We start from the raw sequence: 20,224 nt of genomic DNA on the forward strand, positions 1-20,224 counted from the left end.
TTCGTCGTGGGCTGCGCGCGGGCAAGTATCGCTTGGTGCGGGAGGGACAAATTCAGGTTTTTCCAAGGCTTGATCCCCACCTCCAACCTTCCCCGTCTGTGCCTCGGAAACTCCATGGTAGACGACGGGCCCTTTTCAAAGCTTTGTGTTTAAGCATTCCACGCTGTGCTTTAATTCGCTGCTAACATTTAGGCACCGGGGCTCGCTCGTAAGAAGCTCCGAAAAGTGACTGAGCTGCAATCTTTTTTTCCCCCTCCCAGCATGTCGTACTAATTCGTTGCCATTTTTTATTTTAAAAACTAATAATAAAAGTCGCACCTGTTGGAGGTCTACCTCTCTGATTGGTTTCAGGCAGCTGGTCCTCTTCGGTCGGCATCAAATCTCCACTCCACTGCTGCATCGTGTTTCTTTTCCATGCCACAGATAGCCGACCTGAGACATTTCTGTTAGACATGGAGCTAAGAAAATAGTGGGGAAAAGTGCAGTTAGTTTTGTATTTCAACTTTCCATGCTAGGGTGCTTGAGACCAGCTCTTCAAGCATGCTATTATGGTTTTATTGACTTGGCAAGCTTATCTATGGTTAACTAATCCATGGTTCATTCAACTCAGCTGATTAGATGTGTACAAGTGACAAAGCTATAGAGCAGTGTTTCTCAACCTCAGCCACTTTTAAGATGTGTGGACTTTAACTCCCAGATTTCCCAGCCTGCATTGATGGCTGGGGAATTCTGGAAGTTGAAGTCCACATATCTTAAAGCAGCTGAGGTTGAGAAACACTGCCATAGCACATGAACTAGTCTGGGACCATACAAGAGATGAAGGTAAAATGAGGCCTGCTCCTTTGTGTTTTAGTGTGTTGTACAATTGTAGCTTACTTCTCTATCCTCTCCAACTGGTGGATAGAAAACTCTGCTTGCAAGAAAAAGGAGCCTGTTATATCATTTTCCCCATCTTATTAACTGAAGCATTCTTACCTATTCTTTGGATGAAAAAAAGCTGACAAAGATCAGTCACAAGATAATCCAGGATAGGTTCTCAAGGTTACAGTTTAAAATGAAAGAAAAAGAACTTGGGGGAAAAAATACAGGTACTTCTTAGTTACAAAGGTCTTCTGTAGTTCTTTCAGACAGAGAAAGAAACCTCCTGGTGGTTGCTCTCTCACAAGCCAGTGAAAGGGTGGGGCCAGGTCTTCACCTGTCACAGTCCTCTTCTAGTCAGAGCCACCTGGTGGCAGAATCCAAAACGTGCTGCCTTTTATTTAGCAGCTGCAGGGCAAAACGTAAGATAGGCATCAGGGAGAATTGCATGCTGCTTTAGTACTCTGCAACTATCGCATTAAGGAAGAAGAGGCTGCTGCAGGAGACACAGGGATAATGCAGAGGCTTTCAGGGTGGTGCTTCTTTCCAAGTTGACAAAGATACTGTAAAGTACTTAAAAAAAAAAAAGCATGTGCTGAGCAGGATGATACACGTCTTCTGTTCATAGTGGCTATGGAGCAGTGTTTCTCAACCTTGGCAACTTGAAGATGTGTGGACTTCAACTCACAGAATTCTGGGAGTTGAAGTCCACACATCTTCAAGTTGCCAAGGTTGAGAAACATTGCTATAGAGGCTGAATAATTCCAAACAAGTGTAGTCATGGGCTATCCCTGGTTTAATAAACTTTTTGTCTGATATGAAGATATGATTGGAATTATTCAGGTATCTTCAGTACAGTTAATCCAGTGCTATCTCCCAAGCTCTGCAAAGGGTATGTCTGCTGCAACACGTATAAGCCCTTCTTATGCGCTGGACCTCTGAAGACCTTGGGGTTAGATTCAGTATCAGCATATGTGGCCTTCACTGTGCAGAGGAAATACTGTAGAGGAAATAACTGAGTTAGATTAGAATTTTTTTTTTCTTGGTACAGTCAACAATATTGTATTACTTTTGTAGGTTATAGTGCACTGCATCAGGCACATGGTGTATAGTCTCCTTAGTACAAAAGTTTTCCCAGCTTTATCCCAAACATACATAAAGTGAAAGACTGCTACACTTACAGTAATGTTGGAGTAGCCTTGGAACATTTTACATACTATAATCTATAATAGCTGTGCCACATGTTAGCTGGGATCATTGAGTGTGCTTATTCATTTTATTTTTCTTTTGAACTTAAATTACTGTATATTACAGATATCTTCAATTTGCGGGAGTACTGTTCAAAAAAAATATATAAACCTAGATCCATTTAGGACATATGAAAGAAATTGCACTGTTCTTTGCTTCCCATAAGTCTTTAACTGAGCTTAGGACAATGTAAGATATATAGATTTATATATAAATATCCAGGACATAAATCTAGGTAGCAATAGTAATTTAAGTACAATAGTAATTAAATCTGTTTAATTTCTTCCATCTGATTTATAAAGACTCAGATGGGACAATTTGAATTGAAATGGAAATTGGGAAAGAAGTTCTCAAATTCTTGTAACTCACATTTGTGTATTCAAGATTGCCCCTCCCCAACACCATCCATTATGAATACAGTGACTGACAGTTGCTTTGTAGCCTGTCTTTTACTCAGTTCTCAATGTTTTTCAAACTTGGCAACTTTAAGATCTGTGGACTTCGTCTCCCAGAATTTCCCAGCCAGAAATTCTGGGAGTTGAAGTCCACACATCTTAAAGTTGCCAAGTTTGAAAAAACACTGAGTTAAATAATTACTATTTAAATCAGCTTGTGTCTTGCAAGTTTCAGTATTAATGTTATTTTTAGATATTTAATGAAGTGTGAAAGTCTGTATTGAGAAAAATATATAAGAAGTTGGTTCAGAAAAATAATACTATTATTTGTTAGAATGGATATCCATTTGTAAAGCTGATTTTTTAATGACTTCTTTCTATAACATTCTGAAAAAATTGCTAAACTTTACATGGGCCATGCAGTGCTTCACATTCAATCTCCAAAAGTGTTTCAGAGCTCATGAGGACACAAATACAGCACTTGACTACAGACCTTAAAGCAGCTGTATCTTTTCCTGGAATCACAGCAGCTTGATTGGAATTAAGGTGTATACAATTCAGTGGATTTTACTTTGAGCAAGTGTGTTTTCTATACATGTGTGTGGTTTTCTTCTTCTCTCCATTAGTGTTTGGTAATAAATAAGGAACAGAAAAACTGGATTTGAATAGTTTTGTAAAACATATCTCAACCTAAATTTGAATGCAAATGTCTAACCCTTAAATTCAATTTTTTTTGAGAGATAGAAGTATATCCTGCTATAAAAATATTAATTTTAAGAGTTGATTGATTGTAGTGTCTGTGGTTTATCTAAATAGCTGGCAGAAGATGTCCATTCCTGTGTCGCCACAGATGGATGAAGGTACTGAAAAAGACTATGCTGATACAGTGGATGCAAAACCTTCAAGAACTGATCGGTTATCAATCTTCGGATAGTAAGAAAATTCTTTTTAAATAAGAAATCTTAGTTTCTCTAAAATAGGTATATGGAAATTTGTGATCACAGGTCATCTGTAGATTACATGTGAAAAATTATTCTGTGACATACGAATTTTTATGGATCTTTTGACAGAATAATCAGTTTCAAATTGTTCTGAAGAATTCTTTTTTGCAAATTAAAACAGTGGGAAATATACAGTATACAGTAGTGTATCATTTGTGAAAACATTTCAAATTGTATCCATATGACTTTGGGATCTAAATGATTACTTACTTTGAAGAGTTTTGATAGTTTAGAGTTAATCCACACACTACAGTGATACGTTCATGATAGTAGCCTACTCTTTGATAGAAAAAGTCATGCTTGGTTGAAGAAAAAGCAACAAACTCAGATTCAACATTCAATAGGTGTGTCAGACAGCTAATCAGTAAGAATTTGGAGAGAGATGAATAGCACTTCCTGATCACATTTTGTATTTCAAATGAGGCCATTGGGCTACCATTTAGTTGCATTGTGTGTAATCTATTTTGCAGTCCTTCAGTGATGGTCCATAAAAATGAAAGTTTACACATGTGTAGGTTTCAAATTCAAAATGCCACTATTTTGAAAAGCTGTTTTAGCATGAAATATTTTAACGAAGCAGTCCATTTCATCCTTTAAATAAAACATTTGAAATTCAAAATAGTTTGAATTTGATTTTTTCAGACTCCACGAAAATCCCTGCTTAGAGAGAAATGTTTATTACCATCCCCAAGTATTGCATTTATTTATTTATTTATTTATTTGATTGATTTATATGGCCACTCATCTCTTAACATTTAAGGAAAATAGACTAGATTTTCAATTGTACTGAATTTGTTTTGAAAATTTTATTAATAGGGATGAAGAATTATTTTATGTTGCTGTTTAACATTTTTAGATACTGGTTTTAAGATGCTTTCTAAAAGGCCTTTATGGACATTTTTGTTATGAAAGTCAGCATATAAATTTTTAAACAAGTTTTTGAATAAAATGCATTTACTTTATAGGCAAGCATAGTACATGAATCTTTTTATTTTACTCTTTTTGTTGTGTTTACTGTATTACAAAATAATCAAAGACCTTGCCTTTGAGATGGGCTTAGAGTAATATAGTAGAATAGAGCAGGATTTTCATCCTAGGGTTTCATGAGGATTTGAGGGGCTTTGAGAGAGCCTAAGGGCAAAGAAAAGTTCATTTGAGCACAGCAGTTTTCTATCTCCTCTTTGGCTCTTGATCATGGGTTCCAGCAATTTTCTGTTCTGTAGCCTGAAAAAGGTTTGAAATCCCTCCGAATAAAGGTTTCAGCTTCTCATTTCACAATATCTGTTCCTATGCACATAGAACCTGACCTACATAGATAGAGAGCTTTATCAGAAATTTTTTTCTAGTCTTGTACTGCAGGGATGTTTACTGTTTGTTTGGGGTGGGGGGTGCCTTTGAGTCAGCGTTGACTCCTGATGACTGCCTGGACAAGTCCCTGCAGTTTTCTTGGCAAGGTTTTTCGGAAGTGGTTTGCCATTGCCTCTTTCCGAGGGCTGAGAGAGAGCAACTGGCCCAAGGTCACCCATCTGGCTTTGTGCCTAAGGTGGGACTAGAACTAATGGTCTCCTGGTTTCTAGTCTAGTTCCTTAACCACTACACCAAACTGGCTCTCTGTTTACTAGGCCTGTGCAAATCATTTGAGCAACCTGGATCTGTTCTTCAAAGCAGGCAGTCAAAGGCTAGGAGTGGCTGCTTAAAGGCCTTTTTGAGGTCTTCAGAGCATGTATGGGCACTGAGAGAAGATTCTGGATGGCCAGTAAAACAAAGCAGGTGCATGTGTGCATGCCCAGAAGACCTCAGGAGGACCTCAAAGCAGCCATTCCCAGTCTTCGAGCATTGCAGTGCTTCACAGCTTCATGAATCAAATCCAGAGAGCAAAGAGCACTATAGATCCTGCTTCTCTTAAAACTTAAAACATCCTATGTTTTAAAAGAGACGGGACATAGAGTGTTCCTTCTCACTTTCTGCTTGAGAGAGAACTTTTTATCTAAGCAGTAAAAAAAATACAGGTTTCCCAGCCTGATCCACATGTTGGGAGGTTGCAATTCCCAGCCAACATGGCCAAAAATTATGGAAGTAGTGGTCACAGCTGGAAGGGGTAAGGTTGGCTTAAGTGATTTTCTTGCCACGATTATGCAAGTTTTCTTTTCAACTTTTTTGTTTTGTGGTTACTGTTTATTGTTTCAATTAAATATTGTCTAAAGACCAAGCAAGTTGTGTGGTGTTGGCAATTTACTTAAATTAATCTTGGAAGAATATCTGCTTCTACATTTACTTTTGGATATAGTTTGTTTTCAGATGAATATAAAAACATGATCAATAAACTGGGAGTTTAAGGTACATAAATTTCACATGTATGCATCCAAAGAGAAGAGAAACAGCCATTTATGTTGAAGAAAAGAAACAGTGTTTAGTATTACAAGCATGGACAGGCTGTCTGTTGCTAGTTAATAGAGAATATTTTGTCCCATGTATGGGGTCTCCTACCCTTTTTGTTTTCATAGCTAGAACATGGCTTAACAAATAAGAGATGAAGGAAGTGAAGAAAACAGAAGTGGAGTGTGCTTTATCTGCTTCTGATAAGAATATCTCAAGGAAGAGATGTCTAAGCAAGTGAGATAAAATGCAACCAGAAGGCTGTCCTGGTTCCTTCCATATGAACCATTTCACAAAAGCAGGAAGGAAGCCTTTCTATAGGGAAGGTGAGGTTGTGCAGGGATGGGAAAGGTGGTTAGAAGCTGGTGTGGGCATGCACGTACCTGTCTGAATCTCCTTAAATCAAAGATGCCTTTTCCTGGGATCATACATGAGCCCAGGAAAAGAGGTAGCTTCTTGAAGGAGCTGCTGACAAGCTCAGGAAGCACACCATCATATGCTCTCCAAATTACCTTTTCCCTTGCAGATCACTACCCAAAACATTATTGTTAAAATCTTACTTCAGCAAAGATTATAAAACTAATCATTATCTTATTTTTCCTTAATAAACTATTCCTTCATAAGCTAAAAAAAATTGAATGTCTAGTTTATTAGTGTTAAGGTTGATTTTTTTTAAATGAGGGAAGTATCAATAAGGCCACTGATTAAAAAAGAAAAAACTGTACAGTTTTTGCCCACTAGGTGGCAGGCCAATATAATTTTTTTGTAAGAATCGTCATACAGTTTTATAAAGATATAAAAATGATATCACAGTATTTTATTGTGCTGTCATCTTATTTGATGAGTTAGGATATAAAAACTCAGAAAAAAAAGAGAAAAATTAGACAAAAGGTTTTGGGGAAGTTGTCCCCTTTCCCCCCCAGCTTTTATTTTTGTTTTTCCCCCCCAAAATTAGAAAAGGTGGTGGAAATGGTATACAGTACCATATTTCCTATTATTTTCATTTTAACTTGCTTAAAAAATGGCCTGTATTTGAAAATACAACAAATCTAAATGAAAAAAGTGAAGGAGGCAAAACATCTGTTTTCAGATGATGTATACCTGGCATGGAAAATAGCCAAAGCAGACACTTTTTTAAAGTTTTGTAAATACATCCCAATATTTATGTCTATTACACCTTACAGAGCAAGCATGTGTTTGTTTGTTTGGACTTATCAGTAAAAGATTGGTATATATTAAAAACATCCAAAGACTAAACATTAACTAAAGAAAATCCACATTCAAAAATTAAATTATTTCACTTTCATTAATGCTCATCTAGTTTTATGAACATATTATTTTATTCACATTTTATGTTGGCTTTACCATTTTTGATAAATCATGATGTGGTTACTTCAGTATGGTATTCTGCTGTGATAAAGGAAGATGTAAGTTTTTACTCCCTATGATATTTACATTACAATATCATTTTGCTGGAGTATTTACTTCCTATACACTTGATTATATGAGCTCTGTTTACCTCTTTGAGTCAAGCTCATGTCCATGTTGAACTTAATATGCTTAATTGTTTTTCAGTTGAGGTTTGAAAATAAACAGCTGCAGATATATTTAAAAAATGTAATGAGTATAAAATTTTCACATGGAACAAGGACATGAATAATAAATAAAAACACGAATTCACAAGTAACTACATCATACTGCTTTAAATGTACTGGAAAGCCTTTTTTTTTCTTCATTGAATTAGTAAATTGTGAGGCTGAATATTCAAAGTTGGATGTTGGCTTTAAAGGGTATCCTCCTGCTTCTTGAATGTACAGTGTGGTATACCTGGCTTTTGTATACTTTCTCTCATTCTGCACGATAACAACAGTGCAATAATAAAAGAACATTGATGCAAATACATATTTTCTGCCTGTCAGCAGGAGCAGAAGAGGCCTACATGACCTCAGCTACATGTTAGGCCATAGTAATGGCCATTTCAATAGCCTTATGGAAAAGTCCAGCGTGACCTATTGCTGACACAGACAAATTGTTGAGTCTGTGAACACATTGTAGTTTGTTTCAGTCTCTAGTGTTGGGTGAGCCTGATGAGATGCTCATGATATTAGAGAAGATTATAAGTATTCCTCAGCATAAGGTGGACGTATTTTTCAAATGCAGAGTAGTGTACAACTTGATGAAGAACCAAGGTACTGTTTGTTCTTTCTCTCTCTTATCCTCTCTGGGGAAGAGGGGATTACTTTAGTACCTAAAGTTAGCTAGTAATGAACTTAAAATTTGAAAAAAAAATTATAATGGATTGACAATAAAATGGCATGGGATAGAATAATGGATTTGTTAGATGAATTAAAGAAATTAATGTGTAAAACAGTAGTCAGGATATGTCTGATGTTAAATTTGTGGGTTTGTAACATGCATACGTAATCAGAAGAGGCTCTAAAGTAGATAAGTAGATAAAACATACTCCATGTAGTAGCAAGTTGTAGCAAGCTGTAATTTTGATGATAACTGCAGAGGATCAGTATAGATGTGGTCATGTTTAAGGAGGAAACAATGGTTCACTGTAATCAACAGGAATAATCCATGGAAGATGCATCTTTCCTTCAACTTGCATTTGTATTTCTATTTGTAGGGAATAGGCTTATTATTCATTGTTGAAAGATACTGCATCTTCCTTTCTGCCTTAAGTAACTGAGCTGACCCTACATTTAAAAAAATTCATTAAATCAGTGATCCACTTCAATTATTATTGAGGCAGTTAATCACTTGCTTTGATAGATAAATGTAGGAAATTCCAAAACCCAGTGTGTACACTCCAGATTTGCTTCCTTAATGTTCTGCCAAGTATTTCTCAAAATCTGGGTGGTTTCCAGTAATCTGAGTCTGGACCTGAATGGCTCTAAACGTACTGGCATCCTAAAATAGGACAAGAAAATAAGGTAACATGTTTATAAATCTTTCACAGCACAGATCTTCAAGGACTAGTCCCTAAGATCTTAACAACACCTATTAGATGAAAATGCTTCCTCTTTCTGGAAAGGGCTGTGCCTCTTCAAATATTCCCAAGATGAAAAATAGTGATATCTGGACAAATAACAGACTGGATTGAGGTCTGCTTATTGGATGGGGTCCTGTTTGTCCTAATGGATGCCCTTGGACAAGAGACTAACAGGGAAAGTATAACTTGGTTTATCCTAGAATCCTAGAATTTGAAAGGGCCATTTAGGACATTAAGGAATGAAAATTAAAACACCCTTGACAAGTAGCCATCTAGCCTCTGCTTGAACTCACTCAGTGAATGAAAACCTTTCACCTGTTTGGTAATTGGTTACACTGTTGAATTGTTGTTACTATTTTATATATGAGTATGAGCTAAGTCATACTATGAGTGTCCAGCTGTGCACCTCCAGGAAGAAAGCTGACATGAGACAGAATTCTATACATATGAGGAGAGGAGCTTTCTGTAGATCCTCTGTCTGTCTGTCTGTCTGTACAGTAATTGCTCATTAGTAATGAAAGATTTTGAAAACTTCACTCTGTACCAGCTTCTATTGAAATACCAAGTAAAGAGAATATTCTATTCTATTCTATCGAAATATATGAGGAAGATCCCTTTTTCACCTCTCCTACAACTGATTGTACAGAAGAACAATAATAAGATTTGTTTGGTTTGGGCATAGTTTGTTGGCTTAACCCAGCTATTGTAGTTTGTAACCCATGATTACAAACTAGAGTAATGCTGGAAGGTACCCATGGCTTATTGTAACAAACTATGTTTAAAAAAAATCATGTTTTAACATGTTATCTATTGTCTTGAACACACAGCATTCTAAGAGAAATAGATATTGGTCTGGAGCTTGTGCTCATTGAAATGTTAGAATATATGTTTGAAATAAGCAGGGAGGTGGGGCCTATTAGAACAGCCCCAGGTGCCTGATGGTCCCTGTGCAGTTTCAGAGGGCACTTGGGGTTTTTCCTGAAGCTCTGGCACACAGTTCAGCAGATTCACTCACTGCTGCTTGGAATTGGAAGGTGACGGGGGCGCTGGACCGAATTGCGCCTGTGTGGACTCTCTGTGTACGTGGATCTCATGGAGCATCTTGGTTTACCAAGCAGGGAGCTGGGAGAAGACAAAGAGTGAAGCTGACCAAGCACAGGTGAGAGCCCATATTAGGACTCACCTTGTGGCGATAAGGGTGGAGAAGCAAAATTACTTCTCCAGCCTTATTACATCAACAGATAGCCACCCAGTGGCCCTGTTTCAGGTTACCAGATCCCTCCTAGGAACCAGGGGAGCCCTTACAGGGCCACTGTAAGGAATATTCTCGACATAGGTCAGATGAAGTCACTCAACTTCACTTGGAATTGGATTCTGGCTAGGCAGATCCTTTGGAGATGACCAAGGCACGTCTGAGCCCTGTTATCTGAGAGGAGTTCAAGCCAGTTGATCTCAAGGAAGTGGACAGGTGGTGAGCTCAGTCCCCTGTGTTCTGGACCCATGCCCCTCCTGGTTGGTTAAGGCCTCCTAGGAGGTGGCATGTGGCTGGGTCCAAGTGGTGGTTAAAGCCTATTTGCAGGAGTGGGTAGTACCACCTGCCTTGAAGGAGGCAGTGGTGCACCCCCTTCTCAAGAGGCCATCTTTGGACCCAGCCCTGTTAGATAACTTTTGTCCAGTTTCCAACCTTCCCTTTTTGAGGAAGTTATTGAGAAGGGGGTTGGCATGCAGCTTCAGAGGTCCCTGGATGAAGTGGATTATCTGGACCCTTTTCAGTCTGGGTTCAGGCCAGGATATAGCACTGAGACGGCATTGGTCACACTTGCTGATGAGCTTTGGAGGGCCCAGGATAGGGGTGATGCAACTGTCCTGGCTCTCCTCGATCTCTCAGTGGCTTTCGATACCATTGACCATAGTATTCTTCTGGGCCGGCTCTGGGGGTTGGGAGTAGGAGACACCATTTTGTGGTGATTCTCCTCCTTTCTTCATAGCCAGTTCCAGTCAGTGTTGGTGAATTAGGAGAGGTCGAGCCCTAGGCCCCTGCAATGGGGGGTGCCTCAGGGCATGGGTCTCTCCCCTCTCTTCTTTAAAATCTACATGAAACCGCTGGGTGAGGTCATCTGATGGCACGGGGTGTGGTATCATCAGTACGCTAATGATACCCAGCTATACATCTTTATCCCTGTCTGGGCAGGTGATGCTGTTGTGTGCTGTCCAAGTGTCTAGAGGCTGTGAGGATCTGGATGGGGATGAACTGACATCAGCTCAACCCTGGCAAGATGGGGTGGCTCTAGGTATTTGGCCCCCCCCCAAAATTTATCACTTTTGACTCTGGACAGGGTTGCACTTCCCTGCACTGAGCTGGTGCACAATTTGGGGGTCTTCCTGGACTCACAGCTCCTGCTTGATGAGCAAGTGGCAGTCGTTAGGGGGGCCTTTGCACAGATCTGTCTTCTGCTCCAGTTGCGCCCTTTCCAGGACCAGGAGGCCTTGCCAATGGTCACTCAAGCCTTAGTCACCTCCCAGTTGGATTATTGCAATGCACTTTACATGGGGTGCCCTTGAAGATCACTCAGAAGTTACAACTGGTCCAGAATGCAGCATCGTGCACAGTGTTTGGTGCCCATAGGTTCATCTTTATTGCACAAGCTGCACTGGCTCCCAGTTTCCTTCCAGGTGCAATTCAAGGTGCTGGTTATCACCTTTAAAGCCCTGCATGGCACCAGACCTGGTTATTTGCAGGACCATCTGTCCCTAAGAATATTTGCCCATCCCACTAGTTCAGATAGGAGGACATACTCCAGGTCCCCTCCCTGAAATCTTGCCATCTAGTGGGACCTCGGAAGCATCCCTTTTCTGTGCCTGCCCCTACCTTGTGGCACACCCCCCCACCAGCAATTTGACAGGCCCCCACCCTTCTAGCCTTTAAGAAGGCCGATAAGACCTGACTTTTTACTGAGGCGCTGGGATAGGACTGCCTGTGTAGATAGTATGGAAGGAGGGCAACAGAGCCTGCTGTGGGGCATCCCAAGGGGCAGGGGTTTTGCTTTATGGTTTTACTGGCTTTTACTGTTTTATGATTGTTTTATTCTTTGGTTTTATTGCTGTTGTGAGCCACGCAGTGTTGCTTAAGATGGGCGGCCATATCAGTCTTATAAAATAAATAAATAAGCACATTCCAAATGCAGTGCACCTCTTTCATAGCCATGCCACTTGGCTATGTTACCATGTTTACTAAAACGTGGACTTCAAATAGGACTATATCCAGGATTATTTTTTGAACATACAAAAAATAGTATAGTTTTAAAAAGCTACTTTGTGAACTGACTAGTGTAATTAAATGTATCAATGATAAATTAATTCAGCATTGACAGAAACAAGATTGATAGATATGGCCCTGAGCTCCCAGTGTCTTTTATGTTCCTTTGTATAGTGCACTACAACTATTAAGGAAGTAGATTAAATAGCACAGAAAATTAGATATATTGGGAATTATGCACTCAAAAATTATATATATATGTTTGCAAACCATTTTTAATTATATATATAGTTTCACTAAACATATGGGTAATTATTGTTTAGAGATCACTTGCATTCTTTTCACAATAACATTTAGCTATATTTCTACAGCAAAAAGAAGAATGAATGGGAACCAGAGGGTTCTTCCAGTAACCAATATCGAATTATTACCCCTACATTTCAATATAATATAGCCTATAAGAAGCTTGGTAAATGCATTATTATAAACAATAAGAACTTCACAAAAGATACAGGTACATCTTTGTTCTTCTCTCAGCGCATTAATATAATTCCTGTGTGATAACTCTTTTTTAAAAAATGTGTGAACAAGAAATACTTTTACTAAGTGATATATCACAATGTGCTAATATCAAGAGACTTCTTGTTTAAAATAAACTACAGGTCCTCATTTAACAGTAATTGGGACCGGAATTTTTGTTGCTAAGCAATGCTGTAATAAATCATGATGTCACGTGACCATATTGCTTAGTGACAGCAGTCCCTGTTTCCATTGTTAAGCAAGGATTGTGGGTTAAGTTAAGACCTCCCCACGACTTCCTGCCAGCTTCCAACAAGCAGAGTCAATGGGGAAGCCAGCAGGAAGTCGCAAGTCCTGGGTGGCTCACAAGGCCAGCGGGCGGGTAAATGGCTACTGCGGCTGGACCAGGTGCAGCTGCTACTGGGTGCAGGAGAGTGTGCAGTGGCTGCCGCAGTGCCACACAAGCATGGCCAGGTAGGCGGGCATGCACAGCGGACTGCAGGCAGGGGGTGCTGTGGGCAGGCACATGCTATGGGGTATGAGATCCTCAGGAGAAAAAGTTGCGGGAGTGGAGTGACTTACAGGGGCAACTTGCAACCTTCCCTGCTGGCTTCCCCATTGACTTTGTGGGAACCTGGCAGGGAAGGTCACAAATGACAATCACATGACCACAGGACGTTGCAGCCATTGTAAGTGCAAGCCAGTTGCCAAGCACCTGGATCATGATCACATGACCGCGAGGGTGCTGGGACAGCTGTAACTTCAAGGACTGGTCATAACCACCACTCATTCAGTGCTGTTGTAACTTCAAACAGTCACTGAATGAGTGGTCATTAACCAAGAACTGCCTGTACTGAAGTATTGTTTTGAATGAAAAAATATAGTGAAACCTCCCTTTTACAGACTGTTTGGGGGAAGTTGTGTCTATTAAAGCCAAATGTCTGTTAAATCTAAATGTACATAAAATGTATAAACCTTGAGATACCCTAAACAACAGATTCTGTCCTTTGTTTGGCAAAGCAGTCTAAATTCAAATTATCTGTTAAATCCAAAGTTTACCAAGTAAGAGTCTGTAAAGCCAAGATTTAACTGTAATCCATCCTGTTCGTCCTTGTGGACTTCAGAATTCTTATTGGGCTTCCACCAGGGTGTTAAATAGAGCTATCAATATACAGATGAATGGGTAGATGGATGGCATTAATAGCTATACGTCTTTTCTGCTGCCATCTAACAGTCAAATAGATTTTTGTAATCCAGCATGGTAGCCATAATTAAAACCTTTTTGTTTAGAAAAGGCTTTGGTTTTGAAAAGTTGTTCTAAACACCTAATAGCTCTCTTGGAGGAGCTTTTATGTTTTGATTAATACATTTACTTCTTTGTTTGCTGCTATTTTTTATGGGAAGTTTTGTTCAACTGTTCACTTGATTGCATCTTAAAGAAAGGCTTATTTAAGTATTTTAAATAAACCCATGTTTAGTCACAATTACTGTGAATGCATAATTGTAGTTGCTGGCTCACTCCCTTTAAGTGCAGTTACTTGCCGTTACAGAAAAGTAAAAATAGCATAATTTGGGCTTCAGCAAATGTTAGACAAACTATTATGTGGAAACTATTCAGAACTTTAAAATCTAAGCTTCTCTCAGACAAATACATATCCTTTCATGTAGTCAGTTGTGACATTCTTTGTTTTGGATCAGGAATGGGTACACGAAACGGTACTGACAAAGATGCTGGTGACCTGCAGAAATGTTTTCGTGACATTGGATTTGATGTTTCCATCTATAATGATCTCAGCTGTAAGAAAATGAAGGAAATACTCAGTGAAGGTACTGATTTTTTTAATGTGACTTCTTAGCTATCTCCAGGACTAGTTATTTGGACAGCTTTTTCCAAGTTGATGCTGGTCAGATACATTGGGATAACTACTAAAAAATGCATAGCCAGATGGCTGGGAATTCCAGGCAATTGTAGCCTCAGCACAGGTTGGGGAAAAGGGTAATAAGTCACAAATCAACTTCTTTCTCTGGAGTTTTAGGATCATGAAAATGTATACCCATTTCAGTGCTTATAATGTTTTAAGATTATTGATTATTAAAGCTATGTGCTGTTTTTCATACCCAGAATCTAAACTCCCTAAATTAAAGCCAGTGCTTTAAAAATTAGCAGGAAGACAAAAGATCTAGTTGGGAAAATGCCATTTTTAGTTGTTGCTACGAAGAGCTGAATGAAACGTTCATTTAATGATGGAAGATGTGGTTGATTCATAGCTGCCAATGAAGACCACAGTGATGCTGCTTGTTTTTCCTGCATATTATTAAGCCATGGAGATGAGGGTCGTATCTATGGTACAGATGCATTCATGGCAATCAAGGATTTAACAATTCTTTTCAGAGGAGACAAATGCCAAAGCCTCACTGGAAAACCCAAATTGTTTTTTATTCAGGTAAGAAGGTGTTTGCTGTTTGTTAGTTCTCAAAGGATAGGATGTTTATCAAGACAAAACGAAGCCAGAAATACCCTGACTCTGAAATAGCTTGACATACCAGATTCTGATATATTTTAAAACACCACCAAAACTGCAAGTAAAAAGAGCCAAAGTTCACAGACATTTTTTAGTATAATATTACATAGATACATTTATGATCTTTGGAGAAAATCTGGGCTGTCTTCATCCGTCATTCCTTTAAAAATCTGAATCTTTCCTTTTTTGTACTGCACATGCCATAACAGGTTGCAGGAAGTACTTGATGGTTCCCTTCTTACCTTTTCTGGGACACAGTTGCCCATACTTTGTTATATGATATTTTATTCTGCAGTGTGGAGAAGGGACACTAAGCATAGCTGGGCTGAGACTAATTTTGTTAGCATTTAAGATGTTGGAGATTCGGGAGGTCTAATCCTATCAGTGTGAATGATGCTAGATAGTCCAGTAATTTGGATTTGTATAAGGAAGCTCGTATCTCAAGCATAATCGCCATGGCTTGTCTGTACAGCTTTGGTCTCTAGACATCCTCCTCTCATTGTTTACCTCTGTGACTAAGAGGCAAGGCTTTCTCTTGGTTATTATGTATTTTGGATAACCCAGGGACAAAGATATCTCCCAAAACTAGGTGTAAGTATAATCTTGGATACTTTATGAATAATAAATAATATGCCCTGTAGCTACAGCTTGGCCTTTCAGCAGAGTCTAGTAAATGAAATGCAGCTGAAACATTTATGCTGCAGACCTCAGACTTAAAAATGTTTTTGATGGAGCTCCTCAGTGCTTATCAATGGTAGAAGTCATTAATGTACACTTCAGTGCTTATCCTGGTAGAAATCATTAATATACACTATTTAATTTACAAAGTGTAGGTGTTCTTTCAGTTATGACATGAATCTATTAGAGAACTATCTTAAAATGCTGTGATTCTTGTTTCCTGTGTCATTTATGCATATGAGAATTATGGTTTCAGGCATGTCGGGGTTCTGAATTTGATGATGGGATTCAGACAGATTCATGTTCTTCAGATGACACTCTGGAAATGGATGCCAATCCAAGATACAAGATTCCAGTAGAAGCAGATTTTTTGTATGCATATTCCACTGTACCAGGTACTGTTGGGGAGAAAAAAGTAACAATTTGACATAAGATGGGTCAGATGTAAAGTATGACAGATAATGTAAGCATTTGAAAACTGAATGTTTGAAAAGGGGCTATTTTATGGGGAACATATTTTCTTTACAATGAATTTTAGCAAGGAAAGGTTACGTATTAGTGACAACTCAGCATCTAGCAGATATTGGGTGCCTGCTAAGACAAAAATGGAAAATTATCATCTAATTGGGGCTAGAGGAAAGTTTGTTATCTCACAACTAAGTAAATAGGAAAAGCTTGCTTGTCTACGCAACCTCTCTTCCAGTTGTTAAATTCTGTACATCACCCTTTTTGTCTTTACAGGACATACTAATTCTGTCATTAAAGGACATTTCCCTGTTCTTATCTCTAGGTTATTACTCCTGGAGAAATCCAGGGAAAGGCTCCTGGTTTGTGCAGTCTCTTTGCTCGGTGCTGAAAGAGTATGGCAAAAATTTGGAGATCCTGCAAATTCTGACCCAGGTTAATTACCAAGTAGCAAGAAACTACGAATCTCAGTCTGATGACCCACGCTACTCCAGGAAGAAGCAGGTTCCTTGTGTGGTATCCACACTAACCAAAGAACTTTATTTCTGTAAAGTGGAGCTGCCACAGCAAGTTTAAAATACATAATGCATTACGACTTGTAGTATATTTTTAATCCGAACTTTTCCAGCCAAAGACAATCTTAGATCTAGAGTTAAAATTAATACAAGTCTTTTGAAATATGCAATACCAAGATTACCTCAGTTGATTAATATAATGCTTTTCACAGTGCCACAAATTTCTGTGTTGTTAGAGGTGACTATTCAATATTTCTCTGGAGTCTTGCTTTCCCCTCCTCATAGAAATAGCTCATTTTCCTATATTAATTACTTCTTTTTTAGATTTATTGTTGTTGGATTAATTACATGAGAATAATTGTATTTGTCAAATACCTCCAATAACATCTGCAATAGGAAAAAAGGAGTATTATCAAAATGATAAAATGGTAGAGAAATCTAAGTGAGGATGCTTAGATGCTCTTTTTCATCCCAGTGTACATCTAAAATCATTAGGTGGGATCCATACCTAGTCAGAAGCCTAAATCCATGAATTTGTGTGGGATTTGATTTCATTATTATTAATTTAAACTCCATAATTTCATTGGGTCTGCTGTTAGTAGTTCTCCTGTTCTCCTTATTTTGGCAGCCAGTTCTGTAGGATATATAAATTGCTTATTTTTATCCAAAATGAAGAAATGTTGCTGGTACATTTTTGAAATAATTGAACAATAAATACAATGTACAATCTATTCTGCCCCAAAATAATTTTATATCAAAGTCATTTTGTATAGTATAGATATAAAGCATATAAATAGAACAATATTATAGGTTGTTGATCTGTTCAAACCATAATTCTACAAAGCAGCAAGTAAAAAGAATAGAAAATTATTTCTATTTTCTTGTAATTATTTGCTACTGTTAATGAACCACAATTTTGTTCTCATGCTCTGTGTATAATCACAATGTTTTCACAAACAAGTTTCTCTTGCAGTGTCTTCACCCTTTGTGATAATTGTTGGTTCCTTATTTTCTTAATATACAGCCAATATGTAACACTTAAATTTTTAATTTTCACAAGAAACCTGTATTGTCACTGCACATGTGCAATAGGTGCACTTCATAGAGTTGCCAACTTATTGCACAATTAGAGTATCTTTCTTAATGGTTTAAGAACTTTGTCCATTTTCACAATATAGTTTTCAGATGCACATACGGTACACAAACACACACGCACTTAGGAAAATGCCTGAAATTTAATCTTTGGGATCAGGTGTTTTGTTTGTTTGTTTGTTTGTTTTTGGCACAACAACAGGATATCCAGTGCTCTGTGAAGACAGTGATAAAATACATGACAACCAACCAAAGTAGGTTGCTGCTATATTGGGATGTGGAGTGATTACAGTTCTGTACTAGGGAACTCAATTATTGCTGTATTATAATCTTATAAATATCTTCTCCTTACCCTACATTCTGCATAAAGAGAATAAAATGTTAAATGTAAGTACAGAATTGTATTAGTAATGGGTCTTGCAAACAGTTGCAAAATATTCTCAATGACTCAATAACACTGTTGAATTCTTAGTTTACATTTCTGCCCTATGAAGGTGTATTAAGCTATTTATTTATTCACATTTCTATCACCGCCCATCTCCCCCTAAAAGGGGGACTCTGGGCGGTTTACAATAAAATTCACCTTAAATGATATTTATCATAGCATTCAAAAACAGTTATTTCCATTCATCTTATAAAATGAGAATGTCAAGTATTTTGAAATGCTTACGTTAACCAGCAGTTAATACAGGATAGTTATATCTAAAAATCCCTTAGTTTATCACCAAATATTCACAGATATAATAAAACAGAAATTTTCCATTGCGTTTATGTGATTTGCATAATGAAATTGCTGAGGATTATATAATTTCTGACCTAGTGGTTAGTCATCAATGACAGACACCCTTTCCCCAAGTTGATCAGATTAAGGTGAGATTATATTTTGTAAGTCATCTGTATTTAACTATTCACATTAACCAATCTCTGTATATGCAAAAACCATGTTTCTTTGAAAATATGTTAATGAGTTCCAAGGATGAAAATGCTAATGGGATGAACATAGATATACAGTACAACAAATCTGCTTGTTCTTTGGAAGAGGAGTGATAGCTACTGGGCATTCGGCAGCTCTCATCTGCAGAAATTACTGGTGGTGTACTGCATTACTATAATCAAGCTATCATTACAAAATGTGCTCCTCTAGATTTGCTTTGTAGCTCCCAAATGTTCTTCTATATTCAGTGCTCAAAAAGAAAGTTATCTTCAGCATAGTATATATACTGGAAAAAGAGTGTTTGGACTGCAGTTCCCAACAAGGATGGCCACTGCTAGTTGTACTCCAATATATTTGAAGGACACATTTGCGTCAGAACATAAGTGGAATCTCTGCTGCATCAAACCATGGGTCTTAATCTAATTTGGAATCCTTTATAAATGACCAGATAGTTCTAGTAAACATATGGAAAAACTTCCCCATTTGTATTTGCATGATCTGAAGGGTATATTCTGTTAACACAGTGGGGATTTGTCTGCCATTAATTTGTCATCTAAGCTTAGTATCCACTACCTCATCTTGCTGTGGAACACGAGGGGGTTCCACCTGCAATTCCTGGCATTTCTGAGTCGGTCTGGAAAAACCACATGAAGCTTGGCTTAGCATGATTTGTAAACTCTGCCAGTACTGTAAATGTAGTTTTCTTTGTTCTCAGGTTCCCCTTGTTCCTTAAGCCCATGTTAAAACTAAAATATGTGTGCATATTCAGACATGTGAGTCACATATCAAGTGGGCAATTAAATGAACTGTATGCCACCCAACTCTCAGCAACTCTGGGCGGCTCACAACAATCCTTAAAAGAGTAAATTTCTTTTTAAAATGGTGACTTAGAACACTATAATTTTAGTTTTTAAAAAAAAAAAATCTCAGCAAAATATGGGTAAAAATATTTAATCTGTTACCTAGCATTTACTTACAGCACCTAGAAAGTAGTATATTTCAAATCATTTTTGGTGCTGAGATGATTACAGGTTCACCTAAAACATCCCAGGGGTTGTTTCAATAACAGTACAATTTCCAGTTGTGCAATCGTCTCTGTTTTATTTCTTCAAGTCAATCTTGACTGACTGGATTTGCCAAGAAATCTTGGCAGCTTTTTCAGAAGTGATTTGCCATTGCCTCCTTCCTAGGGCTGTGAGAGAGTGACTGGCCCAAGGTCACTTTCATGCCTAAGGCAGGATTGGAATTCACAGTCTCCTGGTTTCTAGCCTGGTGCCTTAACCACTACATCAAACTGGCTCTCAACTTCAGGTTTGCATAAAATGTATAGGATTCTTGGTGTCCCTCTTCCCTTGGCAATTTTGGAA

At 38.1% G+C, this 20,224-nt stretch overlaps 1 protein-coding gene across 2 annotated transcripts; it reads left to right on the forward strand.

Annotated features, from left to right (window-relative positions):
- On the forward strand, nucleotides 1-18,943 carry CASP7 (caspase 7). Of its 2 annotated transcripts, none has more exons than XM_063307197.1 (7): nucleotides 1-21; nucleotides 3,318-3,434; nucleotides 12,504-12,646; nucleotides 14,350-14,478; nucleotides 14,920-15,095; nucleotides 16,108-16,246; nucleotides 16,642-18,943. In XM_063307197.1, exons 2-7 carry the CDS (start codon nucleotides 3,328-3,330, stop codon nucleotides 16,890-16,892), a joined length of 945 nt encoding a protein of 314 aa, XP_063163267.1. In that variant the 5' UTR covers nucleotides 1-21; nucleotides 3,318-3,327; the 3' UTR covers nucleotides 16,893-18,943. The 2 variants fall into 2 exon arrangements, with proteins under 2 accessions (XP_063163267.1, XP_063163268.1); XM_063307198.1 differs by lacking the exon at nucleotides 1-21 and adding an exon at nucleotides 801-822.
- Nucleotides 18,944-20,224: the final 1,281 nt, after the last annotated feature.

The sequence above is a fragment of the Candoia aspera genome, chromosome 6, assembly GCF_035149785.1.
Source record: "Candoia aspera isolate rCanAsp1 chromosome 6, rCanAsp1.hap2, whole genome shotgun sequence".
In the NCBI taxonomy this organism is placed as follows: domain Eukaryota; kingdom Metazoa; phylum Chordata; class Lepidosauria; order Squamata; family Boidae; genus Candoia; species Candoia aspera.

Excerpts from the sequence above, each read along its gene's own strand:
- CASP7 (XM_063307197.1), top strand. The coding sequence starts at position 3,328 with ATGTCCATTCCTGTGTCGCCACAGATGGATGAAGGTACTGAAAAAGAC. Across the intron at positions 12,647-14,349 it reads GAACTTCACAAAAGATACAG|GAATGGGTACACGAAACGGT; the intron begins GTACATCTTTGT and ends GTTTTGGATCAG. Across the intron at positions 16,247-16,641 it reads TGCATATTCCACTGTACCAG|GTTATTACTCCTGGAGAAAT; the intron begins GTACTGTTGGGG and ends TCTTATCTCTAG.